The 26,805-nt window shown below is 38.6% G+C and overlaps 1 protein-coding gene across 1 annotated transcript; it reads left to right on the top strand.

Annotated features, from left to right (window-relative positions):
• The first annotated feature begins 10,678 nt into the window (after window positions 1–10,678).
• On the top strand, window positions 10,679–15,267 carry LOC110865705 (importin subunit beta-1). Its single transcript, XM_022115031.2, has 3 exons — window positions 10,679–10,928; window positions 11,937–14,347; window positions 14,781–15,267. The coding sequence occupies exons 2-3, from the start codon at window positions 11,943–11,945 to the stop codon at window positions 14,983–14,985; spliced, it is 2,610 nt and encodes an 869-aa protein (XP_021970723.1). The 5' UTR covers window positions 10,679–10,928; window positions 11,937–11,942; the 3' UTR covers window positions 14,986–15,267.
• The last annotated feature ends 11,538 nt before the right edge of the window (window positions 15,268–26,805 follow it).

Raw genomic sequence — 26,805 nt, 5'->3', positions numbered from 1 at the left:
CGTCCGCCACAACATTGGCTTTGCCTGGATGATATTTGATGGCGCATTCGTAATCATTTAGTAGCTCAACCCATCGACGTTGACGCATGTTCAATTCCTTCTGTTTGAAGATATGCTCGAGACTCCTGTGATCGGTGTAGATAGTGCACTTGGTACCGTGCAGGTAATGTCGCCATATCTTAAGTGCAAAAACAACAGCTCCCAGCTCTAAATCATGCGTAGTATAGTTCCGTTCATGAACCTTAAGTTGACGTGACGCATAAGCAATGACCTTGTCACGTTGCATTAACACACATCCAAGACCCTGAATGGATGCGTCACAGTAAACCACAAAATTGTCCGTGCCCTCTGGCAATGAATGAATAGGTGCGTTGTAGAGCCTATCTTTTAAGTGCTGAAAAGCTGTTTCCTGAGTACTACCCCAATGGTAGGTGACACCCTTCTATGTCAGTAGTGTAAGCGGCTGTGCAATCTTGGAAAAATCCTTGATAAACCTCCTGTAATAACCTGCCAAACCCAAGAATTGGCGTATCTCCGTTGGTGTACGTGGTGCAGGCCAATTCCTGATCGAGTCTACCTTGGATGGATCCACATGAATCCCGTCCTTGTTTACCACGTGTCCTAGAAAGTGGACTTCACGAAGCCAGAAGTCGCATTTCGAAAACTTGGCGTATAACTGTTCTATTCGAAGGAGCTTCAAAATAAGTCGCAAATGCTGCTCGTGTTCCTCCTGATTCTTGGAGTAGATCAGGATGTCGTCGATGAAGACAATGACAAACTTGTCTAAATAAGGCTTGCATACTCTGTTCATAAGATCCATGAAGACTGCAGGCGCGTTCGTTAGCCTGAATGGCATGACTAGGAACTCGTAGTGGCCGTAGCGAGTTCTAAATGCTGTTTTGGAGACGTCCTCATCCCGGACTCTCAGCTGATGGTAGCTTGACCTCAGATCTATCTTTGAGTAGTAGCTCGATCCTTGCAACTGATCGAACAAATCATCAATACGTGGAAGGGGATAGCGATTCTTCACTGTCACCTTGTTGAGTTCGCGATAATCTATGCACATCCTGAAGGTACCGTCTTTCTTCTTCACGAATAGCACTGGAGCTCCCCAAGGCGAAGAGCTAGGACGAATAAAGCCCTTATCCAAGATCTCTTGTAGTTGTTTGGACAGTTCTTCTAATTCTGATGGAGCTAAGCAATACGGTGCACGAGCTATGGGTGCTGCTCCAGGAGCTAGCTCGATCTGGAATTTGACCTGGCGGTGAGGCGTAGACCAGGTAAGTCTTCAGGAAACACTTGAGGAAAATCACGTACAACTGGGATATCCTCCAATCTCTTCTCTTTCGTTGATGCGTCAGTAACAAGTGCCAAATGGGCAGTGTGACCCTTTCGTAAACATTTCTGGGCCTTCAGGAAGGAGATGATGCCAACCACGGCACCACTCTTGTCGCCTTAAACTTCGAGAGGTTCCTTACCAGAATGGGGAATACGAACAATCTTCTCCTTGCATAAGATCTCTGCTTGCTGTTGGGACAACCAATCCATACCAATGACGATGCCGAAACTACCCAGAGCTATAGGAATGAGATCGATAGAGAAAGTCTAACCAGCGAGGATAAGATTACAACCCTGAACTATGTGTGTGGCCTCTAGACTTTTATCGTTGGCTAACTCTACGACATGATTGGTGTTTAAGGGTGTTGGTGTACGTTTTAACATTTGACTAACTTTAGAGACACGTAACTGGTATCCGCTCCCGAATCAAATAAAACAGTAACATAAAAGTCGTCAAGAAGAAACTTACCCATAACCACGTTAGGGTCATTCCTTGCGTCACCCTGCCCCAGCACAAATGCACGACCCCTAGCGCCGTTGTTCCCATCATTGTTATTCCCCCCGTTGTTGTTTCCGTTGCCTTGGTTATTGTTTTTGTTGTTCTTCTGGTTTCGGTTCAACTGGGGGCAGTGTCTTTTGAAGTGACCTTCGGCGCCACAATGAAAACATCCCTTGTTGCCCTGTTGCTGATTCTGCGGTGTTTGCTGCTGCTGCTGGTTCTGAGTTATAGGCCGTGGGCTCCTACAATCCTTAGCCTCATGACCCATCTTGAGACACCTCTGATAATGACCCTTGTTGCACTGGCCACTGTGGTGTCTGTTACAATTGTTGCATCTGGGGTGATTTCCTCGATACACACCCCTTCCCTGATTGCCCGAAGATTGCTAACCAGGGCTCTGATAGTTGTCAGTCTTTCGCTGCTGAACTTGAGACTGAACTGAAGCTGAACCCTTGCTGGAATCCCCCTCCCATTTTCGCTTGTTGTCACTAGGAGTAGCAGGAGTAGCTGAAGTGGTAGCGATAGCAGTAGCGCTGATACGTTTAGGCAGCCTGTTCTGTTCCATTGCCTGATCCGTGAGGCGATCATAAGTGTTCTTCTTAACCCAAGAACAGTAGTACGTACGAGGCTTACGTAGGTTTTACGTAAGTGTCGTTCTTAACTCGAGGACAGTGGTACGCGGGGGTTTACGTAGGTTTTACGTAAGTGCCTGTCACAGCCCGAGGTAGTAGTGAATATAAGTTTACGTAGGTTTTACGTAAGTGTCCTTCTCAACCTGAGGACGGTGATAAGTACAAGTATACGTAGGTTTTACGTATGGATCCTTCGCATCCGGTGATGATGGTATATAGTCTAGTAATAGTGTAAGTACAAGTAATTGTTCAATCCCAATCCTTCAATCCCATTCCCTACCCACAGGGAATCCCATGCCTTGGTATGAGTGTGAACTCACCTTGGTTTGCTCGGCAGATACACAGAAAAGCCAATCAAGCTATTTGGTGGTCAACCACGTCCTACCATGGTTACTATACAAGTCAGGTTCGTATTCAAGTAGTGCACGTATGTTTTCTACACATATTCCATCTAGTTGCATACAAGTATTGATCATGGCGTACACGTATAATCATGGCAGTTCAACCACATTACAAGTTCAACAGTACAGTTACGTAAATAAGCGAAATCCAAGTATGCGGCCCAAATGGTTGGGCTCGTAATAGTTTGCAAGTCCAAAACAGTGTTCCCGTGCATATGGTCTCGAGTCGAGACTAGAGATCCCGAGTCGAGACTGTGCGGTCTCGAGTTGAAGTCTTGGTGTTCTCGAGTCGCAACTAAGAAGGTCTCGAGTCATGCATGTACTAGTCGAGACTAGACGGTCTCGAGTCGCAACAGGACCCGCAACCATGGTCTCGAGTTATGCTGTTTGTGCTGATGATGTGTGGTCTCGAGTCGAGACTATGAGTTCTCGACTCGCAACCCATATCGAGATCATGAATGTAACAGATTTCCTTATTTTCAGCTCAATTATCTCTGTAACATTTGCTAACAGTTTTGGCAGTTTCAAACCGAATCAAATCAATCATTAATCAGCATTCAAACATATTCATATCACTGTAATCATCATCAATTCAAGAACAACAAATCAATATCCTATGGAACATATGATCAGATCATGTGATTAACGAATTCAAGGACTATCATGTAACCCTAAGTCATATGTACAACAAAACAATCAATACCACAAATCATATGTTCGAAACTCCTCAATTCAGCACAAGCAATCGGTTCTAAATAAACATAGATCATCATACAATCCTTCTAACAGTTTTGCTATTATATGATTCCAATCATCAAACAAACAGTTTCCTCACATATGTTAACATCAAAATCTAATACATGTCCCAGATTTACAAGCAAAATTTCGTGAATAACTCTACTAGCATGAACCCTAGCTATCACATAAGATCGTAGAAATCGCAACACCACGTAACATAGCAACTAGCAACGATGGAACACTAACCGTGATGTTCGAATAGGTTGATTAGATCGACGGGAAGGGCTTCGAGTAGGAGGGGGCTGCCGTTGGGTTTCCAAGAGGAGGGAGAGCTTTAGGGTTTTGTGTGTGTTGGTGTTTTGCAAACAATGAGAAACTACACCCCCTAAGGGTTCATGTATGCGTAATGGGTGAGTGGGGCGAACCCATCTTTGGGTTGTCTTTTGGTCTCGAGTCAAGCATAGTGATAGTGGGCCGAGTAGCGTGTGAGAGAAAAGGAATAAAGTGCGGCCCAATGGCTTGTGCGACCGGACAAGTGTTATGCAACCAAACTTATAACATGCACATATCATCACGTAGCACATAATACATAATATTACATTACAATCAAACACGTCCGCTAGTCACGTATAGTTCAAACAAGTTACATCGAAGCACACAAAGAGGAGTCTCACATACGAGTTGTCACATTATCCCCAAGTTGAAAGAAATTTCGTCCCGAAATTTGGTACGTACTCACTGAGGAAGCTAGTTAAGTTGCATGGTTTTCCTGTGGCGTCACAGTAACCACAAAGGACGTGCGGTTACTTGAGAGCTAAACTGTAACAACACGAACACCCCACAAAGTAGGGATCATCGTTTCATGTTCAGTTGATAAACATAAAGTGCCGGCATGGCACCAAACACATTGCATCCGCAGCCGCAAAGGTTACAGCTAGAGTTGCGGGCAATGAAGAGTTCATACTCATCTTCGGTTACCATCTCAAAGGTTGGTTCGGCACACCAACAGGTGGTGATCAGGTTTGATGACATCAAAAAAAGGTAGACCACACTACCAAAGTCATCAGCTGATGTTTCAGCATCAGCATGAACTTGCTCACCGGTCCGGAAGAGACGTCACACGACTCTACCAGATCTCCGAATTGATTTACTCGAAGCAGGAGCAACCGACCGGGCCTAGAATCTTCTCCAAACCGATTTCAAAAGTACCCACTCGACCTAATAGTCCATTATTCCCCCCACCTGCAACTTGCATGAGGAAACAACACTGGACTAGGGGGACTTGAAGGGGTATGGTCCCAAATCTCACACCAAAGCAATCGCGAGTGACCATCACCCTTATCAAATACTCCCACCAGCAAGGACTTATCTGCGTCCGTGCGGCACGCACGAACGCGGCCGACGATTCCAATCGGTCAAGTGATGAGAAGACTTACCTTGTGTATGAAAACGGATGGTTTCGTCACGACAAGGGATGCGGTAACAACAACAGTTACCGCACGTAGCGAAGCGGCTTAACACCGCATCCTGTACACATCTTCGTCAAAGCGAGGGACGCGGAAACAACCGCGGTTACCGCAGATAGCGATGCGGCCTAGCACCGCATCCTATTGACGATGCAAGAGGGACTGACACCTTGACTCAGGTGGCCAAAACAGCAAGTGACACTGATGACAGTCGTCTGTCAGCCCACATGTAAGCAATGCTGGCACACAGACTGACAGCCATAGTGGGACGTGGTGTCACCTCCATGGCCTACGCGCCTGGCACACCTACAAGGGGCTGCGCGTTGTCAGTCTAGCCACCCAATTACCCTCCTTCACTCCTCGGCTATATATACCCATCCCAGACCAGGTTTGAGGTATCACTTATCAACTCTCACACTCTTACTACTATCACACACTTTGCTCTCAAGAAAATTACTGATTCTCATGCTGGAGAGTGGTAACAAGGAGCACCACCCACCCCATCCTCCTTGTTACGAGTCACGGTGTGTTTTCCTTGTGCAGGACACCGATCAGCGAACGATCCAGCCACCGATCCTCGGAAGAAGGGATTAACCCTACTTGACGAGACCAGTGAATTAACCTCTCTTGGTTAACCATCGTTTCATCAGGGGAGTATGTGAGTGCACTATTTGTGTCCATAGTTAGAAATTTGTCTGTATTTGTAATGTTTAAAGTCTTGAGTCTGTAAAATACTGGACAAATGTTTCGCTAGGTGTTATTAGGATATATCAGACCAGGTCAGGATGTAGTCCGATACGATACGAAGAGACTGAACATGATCAAGGGTGATGTCATCATTATTTAATAATGACATCATAAATAAATAATATACAAATGCATGCATGGATACTTCAAATTTCAATGAATGTGAGTGACAACTTGCACGAATGAGACAATAAGCATGCAAGGATTTAGCCAGTTATCACGGATGTGAAAGACATGCAACTCGTATGAATTAGATTTGCCAAGTCGCACGAATAGAGAAGGCATATTTGCACGGTTCGGAGAAGGTTATAAGTACCTAACCACATCCGCTCATAATACACGTCAGAGAACACATCATAGAAGACTGATCCACACGAAATATCTTCAACTTCTTCATAAGTTCATCAAGCTCAACATCAAGAACACTCTCGTTTTCGTCATGTTTCTTTGATTTCGAGTGTTCTAGTGTTTAGATGGAGTCGAAACTCTGTCCGGTTGTCATTGATACTTTATAAAAAGACGTTTATTTACATTTTCGCACACGAATACGGTTCAATTTAACGGATTCCGCACATTAAATCTAATTTCCCCCGATTTGATGCTATCTGCCTTAAGGGAAGTCTTACTAAGCTTAAATTAGGTCCTCGTAGGATCTATACACTGACCGAGGCAAAAACTTTACCCAAACACCCTTCTAACCCCCTTCCAAGCAGTTAACGTGCTTTATGTAGACCGTAAAGACACGAATGAGTGAATCAACGAAACATGAAGAAATGATTAAGTAAAGTTCACCTTCAATATAAAAAACTAGTTATTAAAGTCACTAATACATACCCAAATAAAAAGTTGCCAAAGATTGGAAATCAAAAGTAACACATAAAAGATTTGTCTTCACCAAGTGATGTAAGAGATTTAGCCAAGCATGGCCTTTGTTTAACAAGAACTCTTACGATCGATCTTGGATCCTAAGACTACTACACACTCTAAAAGATGAAAGATGGATGATGGTGGTGTGTGTTGGTGTTGTAATGGTGGTGGACTAATGGCAAGTGTGAGAGATCAGAGAAGTGGTTTGCCAAGGGATGAATCGGAATGAAACCAAGCACTCCTATTTATAGTTTAAAACAGATCATTCACACGGCCCCGCGCCCACCAGGCACAACCCCGTGGCCTTCATTTTCTCTCCCTTCATTAACTGCAGATGTCAGGTCTTGTACTAACACGCCTCATGGTGGCAGAGCACAGCCCCGTGGTGATTGTACTTGTCATACTATCTCAGATTCTGCGAATCTTAGAGTTGACCACGTCCCATGTTGAGTTGGCACGGCCCCGTGTTGGTTTGTCTTTTGATGTTGTCTTTTGAAGTTATCTTTTTCTGCAGGGAATCTTGACTGGGCACGACCCCATGCCTGGTGGGCACGGCCCCGTGCCTAAGCTTCTGTTTTTGTTATTTTTGTTGGTTTAGATGTGGATGGGGGTTCGGCGAGTCGTGTCAGTCCTTCTTCTTTGTATTTGTGTTGGTTTCTACTATTAATTTGTTTCTTTTGTGCGTTTAAGCTCTTTTGATCCTAAAAATTAAACGTAAACAAAGAAACATGCTTTTTCCAACATTAGTACCAAAAAGGGTTGATTTTACACCTTGTTTGATATAATTTATATGTTGCATTTTATCCACATCACACGTGCGAATAGGGTTGTACTTAAGCACCATTAATCATGTTTAGACCGAGGAACGGAAATGGGTAGATCTATTGGGTTTTGGCGAGCCCCACTCTTGGTCCATAGGACCCTCAGGGAAGAGTGCTTTTATGTCCCAGTCGAGGGTAATCGACACAAAAATCGTCAAGGTTTGGATTGCTTCCTATGTCGTCACACATATTAATGTCCTTGTAAAACATTAATGATCAACGATTTCATAGATGTTTACATAACGTTTTTTTCAAATACATCTTACATTTTCAAATATTCATTTGATACAAAACATCTACATGAATTCACCAACTTTGTTGGCGTTTTTCAACTTACATGTGTGATGTGCATAAAATACAACATACAAATTGTATTAAATATGATGTAAAATCAACCCCTTTTCGGTACTAATGTTGGAAAAAGCTTGTTTTTCTGTTCCTTTTTAATTTACAGGGTCAAAAGAGCTTAAATATGCAAAAGGAGCAAAATAACAGCAAAAACCAACATAATTACAAAGAAGGAGGACTGACGTAGCTCGCCAAGCCACAATCCACATCCAAACCAACAAAATAGCAAGGTTAGAAGATCTGACACGGGACCGTGTCCACCAGACATGGGCCGTGCTCAAGACTGGAATCTGTGCAGAAGAAAAGATAACAACAAAGGACAAAACAGACAGCCAACACGGTGCCGTGCCAGGACAACACGGGGCGTGGTCAACTCAAAGATTTGCAGAATCTGCAATAGTACAACAAGTACATTGGCCACGGCCCGTGCCGTTGACACACAGGGCCGTGTTAGTATAAGACCTGACACAGCAATTAATGAGGAAGAGAGAGAGAGATGGGCACGGGGTCGTGCCAGGCGGACACGGGCTGTGGTGAAGCCCCTGATTTCAGCTATAAATAGATGTAATGGGTTCAATTCCAAACCATCCCTTGGCAAACCATTTCTCTCTCACTTGCAACCACTCCACCACCACTACAACACCATCATCCACCACCATCATCCATCTTCCATCATTTAAAGTGTGTGTAGTAGTATCGGGATCCAAGATCGATCGTAAGAGTATTTGTCAAACAAAGGCCATGCTTGGCCAAACTCTTAAATCACTTGGTGAAGACAAATCTTTTATGTATTACTTTTTTTGATTTACAATCTTTGACAACTTTTTAGTTGGGTATGTATTAATGACTTTAATAACTAGTTTTTTATATTAAAGGCAAATGTATATAATCATTCTTCATATGTTGTTGATTCACATATTCGTTCTTTACGGTTTATATAAAGCGCGTTAATTGCCTGGAAGGGGGTTAGAAAGGTGGTTGGGTAAATTTTATGTCTCGTTTAATGTATAGATCATGCGAGAACCTGGTTCAAGCTTAGTAACACTTCACGAGTAGGAGCGGACATTACCCACCATGGGAGAAGTGCAAACCGCTTGAACCCCTTATCTATAAACTACTATTAAAACTTTAAACCAACCCTGCGAGAACTGTATCCCTGCTAACTCAGACCAAAGGGTTGAAGGGGGCCCACCACTTTTCACATTAATAACTTACTTAATTATCTTTCATTAATTCGACCTTGTGGGACTATATCTCTTCTGACTCAGACCCATAAGTTGAGGGTAACGTCACCTTCACAAGAGGGACCTACCAATATAACTAAGATAATCTCTTAAAATTCCCAAAGTGGAAGTCATCCTCAGACACCCACGTATTGACTTTGATCAGGTCAGATGGTAGTGTTGAAAAGCTTAAAATGGAGAGTGCATATGGTCTGAATGCATACGATCTCCAAGATTTGTTGGACCTTCAACTTGAAAGGGCAATTAAAAAGGCAAAAGCAAAAGCAGACTGATGAGGAAGATGAGCAGAAGTATGAAGAATACAGAAAAGAGGCAATAAAGTGTTTGTTTGATTACCACATTGACCCTGCTGCTGACTTACTTGCTGCTCAACTCAGAGAAATAGTTGCAAATTTAGTCAGCAGACCACAATCACCAAACTCATCTTCAATAAGTCTTGTCCCAAGAGAACCATCTGATCCAAAAATACTAAAGTGGAAGTCATCCTCAGACACCCACGTATTGACTTTGAGCAGTTCAGATGACAGTGTTGAAAAACTTAAAATGGAAAGTCCATATGGTCAGAATGCATACGATCTCCAAGATTTGTTGGACCTTCAACTTGAAAGGGATGATGAAGAAGACATGTTCTCCCTAGACTTTGAACTATAATTCAAAGGACAAATCAAGGATATGTTGATGAGAAATAAAGATTAGTAATAAAGAAGGGTTTTGGCATCATCTGTTCTATAGGGAGATTGTTGGATCAGCAGTTGCGACATTGTTTCCAACATCATATGTAGCCATGACACAACATGTAGCGAAGGAGATGTTGCTGGGTAAGAGACTCTTGATTGGGTTTTGCTGAAAGTTGTTGAGGCAGGTGATCGTGTGATCGTAGTTAATGTTTGTTGAAAGTTAAGTTGTATTCAGATTCTATTGATTTTTTTCAAAGTAAAGATTTTAAGTTTGTTAGTATATTCGTTGATGTTTTACAACTTCTGTATTGAAGTTTGATAAACACATTTCAAACAGATATGAACATTCGGCAAAGTAAAATAGTAGTTCTCGCTTTTTAGGATGAAAGGTAGTGACTACTTTTGATTATTTGTTTAGGCTGATTTTTTGTTTAATTGTAAATGAGAGTTCAAATGCATCAACATGCAAGATTTGTGAGAATAACTCATGACTAATTTAATATTAACTAATCAAAAGAAAAACTAAACTAAAAATTACAATATCTAGACACCTATCTATACTTTCCATTAAAATGTGGTATACATGAATTTTTAAAAACCACCTGTGTTTACACAAGGGTATCACTACTAGGTATAATGATAATAAATAGTTAAATGGTTGTCTTAAATATAAATTATCAAAGTACCTTTATTTTATACTTGAAATTATCAAAATACCTGTTCAGTTAACATATACTATGGATAGAGTTAAGGTCGTGAAGCAAAATAACTTTTCATTTTAAAAGATTGAAGCAAAATCGTTAAAACGACACAACCACGTGAAGAAAAAACGGAAATTTAAACCCACATTTGGAATTGAGTTTGGCACGCTCCTCGCACGTGCAACATTTCAAATTTATCATCTCACCGATTACAAAAGAAAACTAGGGTTTTAGAAAAGACAGGTCGGCGATCTCGGGCAGTTCGGTCACCTGCCCGTTTTGCTATTTCTCTTTCCCCTCTTCTTCATCCCTCCCGCTTCCTCTCATTCATTCGAAATATAAACTCTCTCACTACACTCACACTCTCTCTCCCTAAAACTCACACAATATTTCAACCTCTGCGGTACTTCAAATCTCATCCGCGTTCATCCAATTTCATCTACAGTAAGGTATAATTCGTTGATTTTGTTCTAATTTCAGCCTAGGGTTTATACGATGTTGATTTTTCATTTTTTAACTGTAGATCTCAGTTTAGTTCGTGCTTTGCTATTGCAATTGTAAGGATTTTGTTACGAAGCTTATGTTTACCGATTGGATTTCAGTTTTCACGATGCGTAGGGCTTATTGTTAGGTTGAGCTTGTTGATTGTTTGATGTTTCTGGTTTGATTACGTAGTTATAGATCTTACTTTACTTGTGGATTGATGTTATTTGGCTTAGGTATACTGGTTTGTTTGATTTATTGTTTGGTATTTGAGTCGTGAGGCGCGTCATGTGTTTTTAGTTATGAGATGTTCTTTTGTTTATAGGTCTATTTGTATTGGCAGGGGAGATTTTAGTTGAGTTTGTTTGATCGATATTTGTGAATATGAAAATATGATACTTTTATGTCATTAATTTTCAAAAGAAGGATAAACATATTGGCAATTATTTGATTTTTTAGATGTTTACAGTTATGTGATTTAAAGTGGGGAAGTGGTTGAGAATTAAAATATGGTATTTTGGATAAAATTTTCTCAGTTGTAATAGTTGATTAGCAGGTTCAGAATTATGTTGAATATATGTTATTAGGCGTTGTGGTACTGTTGCTTGTAGAATATTCTGATACAAGTTTGTAAACTGTAGTACCAGTAATATAAACTTTTAGTACTGCCACACTGTTTTCGAATTGTTACTCATGCTGTTATGGTTTATGAGATGATATTTCTACTTGTTGTCAACATGATAACTATCTTACGAGTTCAACATTTTGCACAGCCACCCTGTTTTCTAATTGTTACTCATGCTAGTGTTAGTTGGTATTTTTAGATGCTTTCTCTACTTGTTGCCAACATAACGACTATCTTACGAGTACTGGGAACCTGAATAATTTTGTATAGACTATGAGCCTGAAACTATGTGTCAAGACATGTTTGCTGAATGTGTAAAAGTGATTTGTTTTATTGTGTTTTTGAGTAGGAAAAAATGGCTGTCGAGATTACGCAATTCTTGTTAGCTGCTCAATCAGCTGATACAAAGGTTCGAACTGACGCAGAGGGCAAGCTTCGACAGTTCCAAGAGCAAAACCTTCCTGGATTTCTTCTCTCTTTATCACTTGAGCTCTCGAATGATGGGAAGCCTATGGAGTCTCGTAGATTGGCTGGTATTGTGCTTAAGAACTCATTGGATGCTAAAGACGCTACCACAAAGGAACACTTGGTGCAACAGTGGATGTCAAATGATGCGCCTTTCAGATCCCAAGTCAAAGGCCTGCTGTTAAATACTCTCGGTTCATCTGTTCCCGAAGCAGGTCACACTGCTGCTCAAGTCATCGCCAAAATCGCTTCGATAGAAATTCCAAGAAAAGAATGGCCTGAGCTTATCGGTTCTTTGCTTGGAAACATGACCCAACAAGATAAGCCGGCATCATTGAAACAAGCAACTTTAGAGGCACTTGGGTATGTATGTGAAGAGATATCCCACAACGATCTTGTGCAAGATGAGGTTAACTCTGTCCTCACTGCTGTGGTGCAAGGTATGAATGTTACCGAACAGAGCTCTGTGCGTCTTGCGGCAGCTACCGCGTTGTACAACGCTCTTGATTTTGCACAAACCAATTTCGAAAACGAGATGGAGCGGAACTACATCATGAAAGTTGTGTGCGAAACAGCCATGGCGAAAGAATCTGACGTTAGACAAGCTGCTTTTGAATGTCTAGTGTCAATAGCGTCAACCTACTATGATGTTTTAGAGCCATATATGCAGACTCTTTTTGAACTAACCGCAAACGCCGTCAAAGGAGATGAGGAAGGTGTTGCTCTTCAAGCGATTGAATTCTGGAGTTCTATCTGTGACGAAGAGATCGATCTTCAAGATTTCGAAAGTGGCGATTCATACCCGCATTCACGTTTCATCGAGAAGGCTCTATCGTTGTTGGTTCCCATGTTGCTTGAAACTTTATTGAAGCAGGATGAAGATCAGGATCAAGAAGACGGTATCTGGAATCTCGCCATGGCAGGGGGAACGTGCCTCGGTCTTGTCGCTAGAACTGTTGGTGACGCTATAGTGCCGTTAGTTATGCCTTTCGTGCAGGATAACATATCAAAACCCGATTGGCGATCTCGTGAGGCTGCTACATATGCGTTTGGATCAATTCTCGAAGGCCCAAGTGTTGAAAAGCTATCGCCGATGGTTATATCGGCATTAGACTTTCTGCTTAATGCCATGAAGGATCAAAACAGTCATGTGAAAGACACCACTGCATGGACCCTCAGTCGTATATTCGAACTGTTGCACAGTCCAGCCACGGGGTTTTCCGTCATTTCACCTGCTAATCTTCAACGAGTTATGGTGGTCCTTCTAGAAAGTATCAAAGATTCTCCCAATGTTGCGGAGAAGGTCTGCGGGGCTATTTATTTTCTCGCTCAAGGCTATGAAGGTTTTGAAACTGGCTCCTCTGTTCTCACACCGTATCTTCCGGATATCATAACCGCGCTTATATCAACCGCTGAACGAACAGACGCTAATGATACAAAGTTAAGGTCTGCTGCTTATGAAACCTTGAATGAGGTGGTTAGATGTTCTAATATAGCTGAATCATCTCAATTAATAGCGCAACTTCTTCCAGTTATCATGAACAAACTGGGACAAACAATCGAGCTTCAGATTCTATCATCAGATGATAGAGAAAAACAAGGAGACCTGCAAGCTTTGCTTTGCGGTGTCATGCAAGTAATTATTCAGAAACTTAGCGGTACTGATGTAACTAAGCACGTTATATTACAAGCTGCGGATCAGATCATGGTGCTATTTCTCAAGGTGTTTGCTTGTCGTAGCTCAACTGTACATGAAGAAGCAATGCTTGCCATTGGTGCTCTTGCGTATGGCACTGGACCGCAATTCGAGAAGTACATGCCGGAGTTCTACAAATATTTGGAAATGGGTCTTCAGAATTTTGAGGAATACCAGGTTTGCTCCATCTCTGTTGGTGTGGTTGGTGATATATGCCGGGCTTTGGATGACAAGATGCTACCGTACTGTGATAATATCATGACGCTTCTCCTTAAGGATCTTTCTAGCGGTGACCTGCATCGGTCTGTTAAGCCTCCGATTTTTTCGTGCTTTGGTGATGTGGCACTTGCGATTGGGGAACACTTTGAAAAGTATGTTTCGTATGCAGTGCCGATGATGCAAGGTGCTGCCGAAGTGTGTGCACAGATAGACAATACGGATGAAGAGATGGTGGAGTATGGTAATCAGCTGAAGAGAAGCATCTTTGAGGCGTATTCAGGTATCTTACAAGGGTTCAAGAGTTCAAAGGCTGAGATCATGTTGCCTCATGCTCCACATCTTTTGAAGTTCATAGAAGTTGTTGTTAAGGATGCTAACAGGTATGGATTATCTTTTTTCATATATAAACTTAAATAAGCTCGTAACTTTAGAAAACCGTAAGAAGTTGGTTTTACTGTAAACTCGTAACTTTAGAAAGTTGTGGGAGTCAAAGTGACATTTGCAAGGTTAGAGGGTTACCTTTGACATTATAGCAAATTTGGAGGGTATAATGGGTTACATGTCAAAAGTTTGTGGGTTAAAGAGAAGTTAATGGAGATCTTTTTTGTCAAGTTAGAAAGTAGGAGAGTTATTTTTGTCAAGTTAGAAATTTGAGGGGTGAATTTTGTCAATTTAGAAAAATTGAGGGGTGTATTTTTGTCAAATCAGAAACGTGGTCGGCACTGGCCTTTCAATTTAAGGTTTATGTAACAATTTAGTTACAGAAAAAAATTATCTTTGAAATAACCTAATTTTTGCATTGGGGTGGTGCAGAGATGAGAGTGTGGTGAGAGCGGCAGTAGCAGTGTTGGGAGATCTTGCGGATGCACTTGGTCCAAATGTGAAGGTGCTATTCAAAGATATGGCGTTCTGTAGTGAGTTTTTGGGAGAATGTCTTCAGTCTGAAGATGAACAACTCAAGGAGACTGCTACTTGGACCCAAGGGATGATTGGGCGTGTGTTTTCGGTACGTGGGTAAATTTGGTAATCGAAGCATACGGCGCATTTATATGGTACAAGTTTAGTTGTCTGGGTCAAGGTTGGGAAATGTCATATGTTAGTCATGAGTGTTGACTGTCTTTTTGTACTGATTTTAAGTACAACTTTTGGGGGAAAGGTCATTGTGTACAAGACTTGGCCACTATTACGGTGGCTGATCATTTTTATGATTTTTTCTTTCGTTGCATCCTTTGTCATGTTATGATGTCTGTCCCATGAAAATTTTGAGATTTCCTTTTAAGTTTTTCTAGTAGATATTGAATCATTTACTTCTTTTTTCATATATGTTCAAACAACGCATTAGGGAAATTTATATGATCGATATTAGTACACAACATATTAGGGAAATATATAAGTCATTGAAAGCTGAAACTAATCGGATTGTTAAGAAAGAAGCAAATAGTTTAATTCACCCAATTTGGAGTTCATACGATTCAGCTCATGCTTTATGGTTTGAAAAAAAACAGGTCTAATGATCTGGTCAATGTTTTGTAACTGTTCGTGTAAACTTGTAAATCAAACATGTCGGGTTAACTTCTCGCGTATATTGTTTCATCATGCAAGTGTTAATTATTATGTATTCATGACACTTATGAGCATTTGAGAAAATAAATGTAAATAACGATCATGGATTAAAAATACCAAGCCAGTTTGATAGGCTAGTTTGCAAAATGGTGGTCATTAGTTTGGGCCATTAACTCCACCCAAAACCAATGGAATCAAACCATGAATGACGCATTCATAATATTTGCGAAGACTGATTGTTAGGCTGTATGGTATGGTTTGGAGCCCTTAGGAGCTTCATTGTGTCATCTCAACGCCACATCACCAATAGAGCCCCCTTTTGGTGCAACCAATATATGGGATAAATCCCCCTTTTCATCAATAGCATACCCCTTTCACACACACAACTCGTTATTGCCCGCCATTGGAACCACGACCAGTCAATAGCGCCCATGATATGGTTGGGGGGCACTATTGATGAAAAAGTTGTTGAGGTGGCATGGGGTTAACGCCCCCATACCGTGTAGTCTTAGTGTACACCATACAAACACTAGTAGCAGTTAATACAATGAAGGATCAAATAAGCATACCTTCGCAAATTGCATTCCACGGTTAGATTCAATGTATGAGAACGGATCAAGTATGAGATGGATTTTGATAATTTTAGCCATGGATATCATGGATGTTAGGCATATCCCTATTATAGTTTTTTTTTTTTTTTTTTAATTTATTTTTATTTTTTATTATTGTGATGCTGATCGCAGGTGTGAGGTTGATAGTGAACCTTGTCAACGTCTTTTGATCAATTATTTTCTAAAAATAAAATAAAATTCAAGCTGTGTTTTAAAAGGGAGGGAGGAGATTTGCAGGTTGACGATTTTTTTTTTTTAAATTTACACAATTAGCCTCTCAAATTTTATATAATTAATTCCTCAACTTTTTAAATTAATATAACTAGCCCCTCCTGTTTAAAACTTCTTTTGTTTTTTTTAAACTTTTTTTCAATATATATATATATAGAGGAAGTGTAGGATACAAATCCCCTAATCGTACATTACGTACGCGATCCCCATAGCCATACACGTGTCCTGATTGAATTTAATTAGATAAGGGTATATCAGACATTCTGTTCAATCATCTGAGGGCTAATTAGGGAATTCCGTCAACAAGGAAGCAGATTACGAGTTCGTTTCAAAACCGTCTATCTAATTATTGTTCGTATCATTGATTCCTATACCGAACACACATTGGCGATACTGAAAATGCTGGATTCGTCATTTAGGATGTTTATTTTGGGTTTTTCATCATAGGGTTACGGTTAAGGTATGAGTTTTATTTGATTTGAAGGTGTTTTCATGTTATTAGATTCTAAAGAGGTGTTTTCATGTTATTAGATTCTAAAGAGGTTGAAGATAAGATGTTTCTGGGTTTATTTGGTGAGTTTAACATATCGCATGTGTTGTTTTTAACATATCGCAGGTATTAAAGATTGGATCATATGAATAATTTCGCATGTTTAAGTTGGACATTTGGCACACAATAAAGTTTTAATATGTAATTTCGCATGGTTAAGTTGGTCATTTCGCAGACTAAAAAGTATTTAACATATTTAGCTCAATATTTCGCATGCTTTAAAGGTAATTATATGTAATTTCGCACAGTGTGTTTTATAATTCAGTTCAATAATTCAAATCAAATAATTCAGTTCAATAATTGATATCAATAATTCATATCAATAATTTTACAGTGCGTTTTTCTTTTACTATAAAGTTTATCTTTTTATCACCATTTCAAACCACTTATATGTTATCTTATTAAAAAATGGCAGACCTCCCAACATCCTCTTCTGAATCAAGTATCAAACAGTCTTTGAGAAATAGGATTTAGGAACAAATTCAAGAGGATCGATCATGTCAAGAGATGCTGGAAACCAACATTTCTCGTGTAACAGAAAACATGAAGAGAAGACAAGAAATTGTGAACTTACTTTCTCAGATGCAAGTGAGTAGTCTTCAAGAAGTTGCTGTAATGTTCATGGTTGACCTGGGTGAGAGGGATGAGAAGCAGTTGAAAGAGTTGGCGGATGCAATAACTATCTTAAGATGCTCGATGGAGATGAAAATGAAGTTCCTTTCATCTTTTGAATGAACTTGTTTATTTTAGTGCTTTTATTTAATAAAACATGCAAGTGTTTTATGTCTCATATAATTCGCATGTTGTGTTATGGCATGGGATTTGAATTCGTATGTTTATATTCCCCATTTTGCATATTTTAAGCAATTCAATGTCAAACATGCGATTTTATACACAAAATATGCGAAATTAAAAACATTAATGTAATCTAACAAGTGTAAATATGCAACAGAAATTCAACATCAAACAAGTCTACTAGTCCTTTCCAATAAATGCTCTCAACCTATCTGGGATTATTTTGTCCAAATCTTTGAAATACTTTTCTCTGTCCGGCCTTTTATCGAAAGCATTTGTCAGTTCAATTATTTTTTGACGCTCCACATTGTGTTCGGATAGAATGATTTTACTTAGATATATGTGCCTCGGGAGATGAAGTTGTGAATTCTGTCTGTTGTTTACTTCATTTTCTTTCACAAACCCAGTCACCCATGGTGTTTTCTCTCCTTTGTATGTTTCCATGTGACGCATCGTAAACACTCCACAGTCTACACCGTTATTCTCCGTCCTCCATTCCATCACTTTTCTTTCTATCACTGATGTTTCAAGTGCTTTTATAGCCGGTGTTGGTTTTAAGGCCTTTTGTAGGTATAAAACCAATACCCTTCTCTGTAACATAGCAACATTGTGTCAGTAGCTTTTACATAAAATATAACATGTATATGAATAAGTTTTTATATTACCAGTGTGCCTGGAAGCCCCTTGTATCTTTCCTCAAACTCTTGTTAATCAGCTCAATTTTGCCGGTTTTCAAGTGGAAGCACAAGACATAGAAGTGGTCACCTTGAAGTACCGGAATAAACACCAAGTCAACCGAATCAAGTTTTTTTACCTCATATTTTAGTATTATGTCTTCTAAATTTCAGGCAAATACATTTAGACGTTGGTTGTCTGTGTATTTCTCCTCCTTGTACATGATATCCGGCTGTATGTTATGTAATTAGAACCAAGGTTAAGTAATGTATTACAAGGTATTTGTACATGCGAATTTAGTACATGCAAAATAATGTGTGAAAATTTTTCACATGCGAACTGTATATATACTGTATGCGAAATTACAATAGTATGCGAAATCACAGGAAAACTATATACTATTCTATATGCGATTTAACTATAATTAGTATGCGAAATCATTGAATATGCATTTTCTGTTTTAATTTCAAATGCCAATATGCTTAGAAAAACATACCATCATTGTGCTAAATAAGAAGAGTCTGTATGGTGATGATTTTCTATCCCTGTTCTTCTCTTCAAGGTTGAGAACATCCATAAATGCATTTATTCCGTTTGATGCTACGTACTGATCCCTGTAGAAGCTTTCAAAGATACCTTTGACCGTGTAAACCCCGGTTTTTAATCGGTAAAATACATCCCTGCCAGGCAAAAATTAAATAATTAAATATTTTGAGTGTATATATTTAGATGTTTGTTACTTGATATAATTGTTTTACTTACTCTATGTTTGCAAATGTAGAAAATGTGTATCGGATCACACTCAATTCTTGATTCAATAGTGCTTCGTGCATGTTTACCACTCTGTTGCAGAAAGGGGAACAAAATGCTTCTCTAAGCTCTGCACATCTTTTCTCATTTCGAATTTTGGCGGCTTCTATTGTCTTATAAAGGAGTTCATTTAACCCCTTTGGTATAACTTACTTTGGCTTTGAGTTTTTTCTCCCCCCCTAGCTGGTTTTTTCCCTTATTTTCTTCCAGGTTGGGTCCCAGGCTCAAAAGCGACTCAACTGATTGCAATTCCTTAGCCGTCACCTGAGGGCATTCAACTTCTGGTTCCTTCTCAACTTCGATACCTGAATCGGTTTGTTGAGGGTCCTTTTGTGTAGTTTTTCCTAAAGAAACTACTTCCACTTGTGGCTCATTTTCTTGAACTTTTTCTTGAATGTTTTGTGTAGATTCGGCTAACTTCACTGTTTCTTCCATACCAGTTTCGTTTTCACCACTTTCTGCAGGCCAGAGTAAGTTAAAAATTATAATATTTTCTTCTTTTTATTTTTTTTTCTAATAGAAAGTGTTTTTTACCTTTGACAGGTGGTTTGTAAGCGTATACACCCGTTTCGACAGTTTGAATGTTTGCAATAAGGGTGTCTGTCACTCCTCCCTCATCTTTATTTGTCAATCCTTCATCATCTGGCTTCAGTACCCCTATAGATAGAAATTATTGAATTTTAATACATCAATCAAAATCGCATGGTATACATGACATTGCATGCGAAATCAAATGTCAAGTGTATGCATGAAATCGCATGTGTTTTTTTAAGGTATCGCATGTGTATAGGAAATGGTGATTTTTACATGAAATCACACATATATATATATATATATATATACATATAGGCCGGTTATCATATAATATGCCTAATCGTACATTATGTACGCTATAAACACAACTAGCGATTTTTAATAAAAAAATTGAAAAAAAAATTGTGTGTTTTTAGGCTTTTTTAGTTAGTTTTCAAGTTTTCACGTTAAAAGTGGTTTTCATTTGAAACATCCCATATATATATATATATATGTTTATATATATATATATATATATATATATATATATATATATATATATATATATATATATATATATATATATATATATATATATATATATATATATATGGAAAGGGTGAAATGAGATACACTTTCAGTTGTGAGAACCATAAGAACTAGGCTTCAAAAGTTCTTTTTCAATTTTTTTTTTCAAAAATCTGAAAAAAATCACTCGTTCCAACAAAAAACTTTAAAATAAAAAAATGTCGCATTCAAAAATTTACATCAGATGTAAAAAAAATTACATCGTCGTAATCAAAATTTACATTCAGGCGTAAATACAATTTTTATCAGGCGTAAGTACTGATTCGACAATTTGTTTTTTGTTTTTATAGACGTGTTTAAACATTTTTATCTACATTTGTATAAAAATGGTGGCCCAACTCGCACGAGAAGCTGGAGCTCTCATAGTTCTCAAAACTCGTAGTTGTTCTTAATTAAACAGAACCCGTAGTTAAAGTGAGAACTCCAAAACTCCTTATTAATAAAGGAAATTGGACTTTTAATGAAAGAGCGACAAAATTGGAAAGAAAAAATATATAACATATCAACCATTTCTATCTTCTACATATTTTATTATACTTTTAGAAAAAATTACCATAAGATCATAAATTTTCTTATCTTTCGTTTGAGTATATTCGAGCATAATTTTTCGACATAAAAAAGATTTAACACGTCGTACTTTTTTCAATACTATTATTAGGCTGAAGGGTGTCGGGGTCATGGTTGGAACATGATTCGCCACGTAGAAACATGAATGGAAGGATACACCACCCCCTCAATGATTCATGGTGTGTGGCATGGATTGAACAACGATTACCATGGGCCATCTTTTCCATTTTTCTAGATTTTAACACTTTAAAAATAAATTAAAATAATAAAGGGGATAGTGGTTTGAGTCATGACCACACCCATAAGGTAGTGGTTTTCGATGGTGGATTAGATGTATGTGACATGACACCTATGTGGAGGGTCATGGTGGTTATGACCATACCTTTTAGCCTTATAGTATTGCACATACTTGGCTCCATACAAAACGTTCCAAGTTTATTCATGATTTTTTTAAATAATCACATACCTGGCTTCATACCAAACATTCCAAGTTTCTCAAATTTGAGGTTTACTTATTGAGTTCAAGTTGTTTTACCACCCCAAGAAACACTACATTCATTGATATCTAAATAAGCATGTTGTTCGAGTCTAATTGTTCTATACTATTACACCCGTTTCTCTATGGGTCCATGGCTCCATTGCCAACTTGTAACACTCGTTTTATGTATTTGAAACAAAAAGGTACTTTAGTTAAAAGTAATGGATTTATATACGAAACCATACGAACTTCTATACATTGTGAAAACCAACACTTCAGGTTGTTGGTTTAGTTTCCATTAGTAATCAATTGAGAATGGAAGAAAAACCAAATTAATCCGAAGGTTAACTTGTGGGATTAGTCTCATTCAAGAAAGGTTAATCTTCTTTCTTCCTCGCCTGATGACTGCTTGATCATGCAAAACAACACCACACTGTGAAGCTTGTTACAAGGAGGAAAATGGGGGGGGGGGGTTCTCCTTGTAACCAACCTCTGGCATGAGAATAAGAACTTGTTTTGAGGATAATAAGTGTGTGTATTGAGTGAGAGAGTAAGAGAGCGATCCTTAAACCTGGAAGTGAAGTCCTATATTTATAGCCGAAGAGAGTAACAAAGGAAATGGGATGACGGGCCTTGGGCTCAACGTCGACATCAATGGATATCTCATTTGTCCCCTAGACATAACCGCTAGTGCTTGTAGGTAAATGGGAAGATGTCACATGGTGATTGGATCCACGTGGCCTAGTATTTGTCCTTGCTATCGGGTTTGCAATCAACGGTTAATGGAGAACATGGAGCAGTGAATGGCGTACGGTGATTGATGACACGTCAGTGTCCTTTTATATTTCTTGTCTCCTACACGATTGTTCATCGTGAGGTTCCACTGGACCCAACCTGACGTGCACTTATTGGTTGCATGCTCTGTCACTGGTATTGGTTATACTATGCCTTACTGGCATGCAAGGGCTTGCGTCATAAAGGTTTCGCGTGGATATTCTTGAAGGCGACTAAATATGAAGTTTACTTGTTTTAGGTACGACCTTCCACGCATGACACAAGCTTGTTGCTGAGCATGTCGACTCAAGATTTGGGACCATACCCTTTCAAGTCCCCCAGTCTAGTGCTGCTTCCATGGGCGGATGCAAGTGGGTGGAGCTCTGTACTAGAAAAAGTTGTAGTGTGGATGCATTGTAAACCCGTTTTAGTTTGGGTTCAATACCGGTTAGAAGCGCGTATTATTTATCCTTATATGTGATGTGGTATGGCGCCAATTTTTTATATCCTTTTAAAGGAAGGTATCGATAAAGAGGGATGAATGGTATCGAAATCTGCTTGCGCTGTCAAACAGTTCGTTTGGTGAGAAGATGCTCATTGCTGCGGGCATGAGAGATCGTTGGAAGCCGGGTAGCTTGGATGTCCTGATCTATGTTGAAGGCGTAGTTGGTAAGATCCTTTAATCTTTTTACTTGTTTATGCGCAACGTAAGTATGTTACTAAATCATGTTCACATTTCTGATTTTGGGTATAAAACTTTCAAGTCTTTAAAGTGAGTTATAGCTCACTTCTTCACTCATTCTTTCTTGTTTCTTCTTCTATCTTACTTGGATAACCTCTAGGAAGGTTTTCACAAGTTTTCCATGGCAAACTAAGGTGAAACCTCACCATATTTGAGGTCCAAAGTGAGGTTTATTTTATGTTTTTGTTCATGTTTATGTAACTTCAATTTCTTTGCTAAATATTGGTGAAATTTTGTACCACCAAGCTCACAACTTAGCCTATAGTTGTGGGTTTGTGTTGAGGTTGATTTCCACCAAGTTATGAGTTCAAAACTCTTTACTTTAAGTTCATACATAGTATAATCCAAGTGTTGAAAACATCACGATTCACCATCTTCTATATGGTTGAACTTGTGACTTGTAAAAGTATGAACCGTGAGAGCTTTGGCTTTCCAATCTAGTTCCACTACCTCACTTGTGAACCTTGTGTATGAACACTCATGTGGCTTCCTAGTATCAAAGTAACATAACCCCGCCTAGCCTCCGACACTTAGTTAACTCTTTCCATGTCGTGGTGGTTCACCCGGGTTAGGATTTACTTGGCTACTTGAGCATGTATTATTTAGTTTTATTTCTTGTTACTCATGACCCTCCGAATCATCCTTGTGATGATTTGTGTAGTGGTGAATCATACAAAGAGGTTAATCCTCCATGCTTGACTTACATGATAATCTATGATACTTATGATGGACTTAGCTTAGGTTAATATTATAACTATATATATATATATAAATATGAACATGGATGAATTTATGTTGATAATTGGGTCATGATTATTCGTCATAAACTTAGGCTACTTTATCTACAAATCTAAGTCTCTTGTTGATGATTCTAATGGGCAAACTAGGACCCATGAAATCACATACAACATAGTGTCAAAAACAAGTACTTAGGCTAGATAATACTTTTATACATATATACTTTTTGTACTTTAAATTCCAATCTGAATCTTCCATCTTAATTCCCTTACTTACACACCTTCGTTTACCCCATGTAGGGTGGCCTCGGTTTTCCATCCTCCAACTCACAAACTCTTCACGGGATTCAAAGGAAAGCTTTGCAAAACCGTGAGTGCACTCGAACACCCTTTTTATGCTTTTACACTTTTGGTTGCAATATGCCTAATCTATTAAAATCACAATCATACTTTATGCAAACACAATAATCCAATACATGCATGCGTACATTATACTTGATTCGTTATTCTGGATGATTCTTTTGTGTGATAACTTATCATTAACTTCGTACAAACCTCCCGTTAACATGTATAGCGCCATAGGAGTAACGCACCACCCGTTAACTTATGGTCATGTTAAATGCCTTATATGCGGTAATAAGATAATTGACTTGAATATTCACATGCCAGTTTGTACGTTAATCTTGGTAAGTTAGTTTGACATGTGGATTTGTTTAATTCTTTTTATACTTATGCTACGTATTAAACTTGCGTACTCGCCAATGCCTTGTGTGTTGAATTATACTTTTAAACATGTTGCAGGTTGATATGATGATGATCTTAATGAAATCTAGTAGGGACGACTTTGTAAACGCATATCGAAATACTAGATTTGTTATCATATTTTGATTAAACTTTGTTGTATATTGAATTACCAATTTCGTATTGTGATTTCTTTTGATGTACTTGACAATATGAAGGAAATTGGTTTTGAATTAAATATTGTCACAATAGTGTTATGATGCAATGAGCAATCCCGTTCGTCTCACTCTGATGTTTCCGCCATCCGTTAGGGTGTGACACGAAGGGATTAAAGCAACATGCAGTTGAGGTCGTGGTGCTGCTGGTGCATATGAAAATCACAGAACGGGTGCACATATCGACAAGATTTTGGGGGAAATTAAAGCTATGTCCTTTACTTGGTTGAAGAACAGGGGTAAACGAAATGAGTTAGAATGGGGCGCACGGATGACTTCAGTTTAGGGATTTAGTAGGTGATGTAGTAGAATGTTTAGGGGATGGTATTCCGTTGTATGGCTGCCATCTAGCTATTTGCTGGATGGTGCATGTGTATTATATTGATGGGTAATGAATAATATAATTAGCCGTTCAATAAAAAAACTTGCAACATCTCATCTTTTAGAAATCAAATTTTCATTTATAATACCACTAGTTTAAGTTCCCGTGTAATACACGGGTGGCTAAACAACAAAAAAAATTATACTTTAATACGTAAATACTTTATTACATCTTGATGATATTGAGCTATAAGAGAGTAACTGAGTGCTTCTCTTTGACATCCTAAAGTTATGTATATTGATCGTAAACATAATTTTTCCATAGATATAAAATAAATAATGATCCAACCTCGAATTAGTGTTGAAAGCCTTCCACATTACATAAGCAATGATTCCCCTAAGAGTAGAAACAAAAAGGCCCCAACATTGTATCTAGTTTAAATATCCGATGATCGGAGTTGTGTTTGTGTGTCAACCCAACCCGACTCATCCCATACCATAAAAAAAATCAAGGAAGCCTATTTACAAAGAAAACCTCAAATTAGGCATGCAACTAAAGTAATTAATTCAATCTTTTGTTTTTCTAAACGGGGACGGCACCCCGTCAAAACTTTATTAATAAAATTAAAAAATAATAGTTACACCTAAAGAGCATTGGGTCTTCCGAGACATACCCCAAGAACACCAACCTCAAAAACGCCTAAGGCCTTACAGAACGGGTTTTAACAAACCCCTGCCCCAACCACTCTAACAAATAACAATTACTACGTCTAACTCTACTCACGACCACACACAACCCAAGTATTACAAACATAAAACCTATTCAAAATCCAAACAAAAAATAAACGAAAACAACCAAAATGAAGACTAAATACAGTTCAAACAAAAAACATCAATCTTCAAAACTCTATCGGCTTTCATACGCATCAGCAACAAACTTCAAGCTTCTAGCCATCATTCAAGTCAAACCCAAGTCCAATAACCTGCATTTACCACCAAACCCAACAATACCTATCAGGAAATAAATAGTCAATAAACATTCAATGTGAGTTTAATCCCAAGTCCACAAATTTCATGCCAAAAACTAAAAAACTGGTTGAAACTTAAGTGAATTCATTTACAAAATAAATCATGAATCAAAGTAGAAAGCTTAACACATTATATGTTTTTGTCCAATTTTGTTCTTAATAAGTATTTATTGTGTTACATAGTATTACAAAAACCATATTAATACAATAATAATCTTAACATTTGAATTAAACAATTTTAGAAATTGTGTGCATTAAAACAGACTTCGTCAACTTTCAACCGTTTGACACTTTGACGCATTCAAACCGTCTTCTTTTAACCGATTAAAAGGTTCTAGGTTTTATAATATGAAAATGGGTGACTTTTAACTCATTTGGCCCAAACCTATTTAGCCTTTTTTTTATAAACAAATTACCCCTTTGATGTGTTGTAAGCTGACCCGCTTATAAGTAAATATGTCAAGTTTAAAATCATAATCAACAGGGAGTATTTGAATAATCCTGAAATGCAGCTGGCATAATCTGAATGTTGAATTCTTCTATAAATTATATTTTCGGGTTCCTATAAAACTGAAAGAACATAACCCATGAAATTGAATCAACGCCCAATTGTAAAAACCAAATAACATCGAAAAAAGATATAAAATCACCTTAATTGGCAGAGACTTGTCTTGGAGTTCTTCTACTCGTTAGCGACCAACAATTCATCACCGATTATAGCCAAGTTAGATTTAAAAGCTGAAAAACTTAGTCCAAGGTCCAAGGCTTCGATTTACTTCCTAAACCAGATAAAAATGACTCCAAGTCTGTTTTAAGTAAGTCGTTATCAATTTCCCTCAAAGTTTACAACTTTGTTTCAGTAAACAATCACTTTCATTCAATTGGAACTGGATATAATT

The sequence above is a fragment of the Helianthus annuus genome, chromosome 6 (genome assembly GCF_002127325.2).
Source record: "Helianthus annuus cultivar XRQ/B chromosome 6, HanXRQr2.0-SUNRISE, whole genome shotgun sequence".
NCBI lineage: Eukaryota > Viridiplantae > Streptophyta > Magnoliopsida > Asterales > Asteraceae > Helianthus > Helianthus annuus.
Note: the sequence above shows the minus strand (reverse complement) of the source record. Positions and strands in the feature narration are given on the sequence as shown.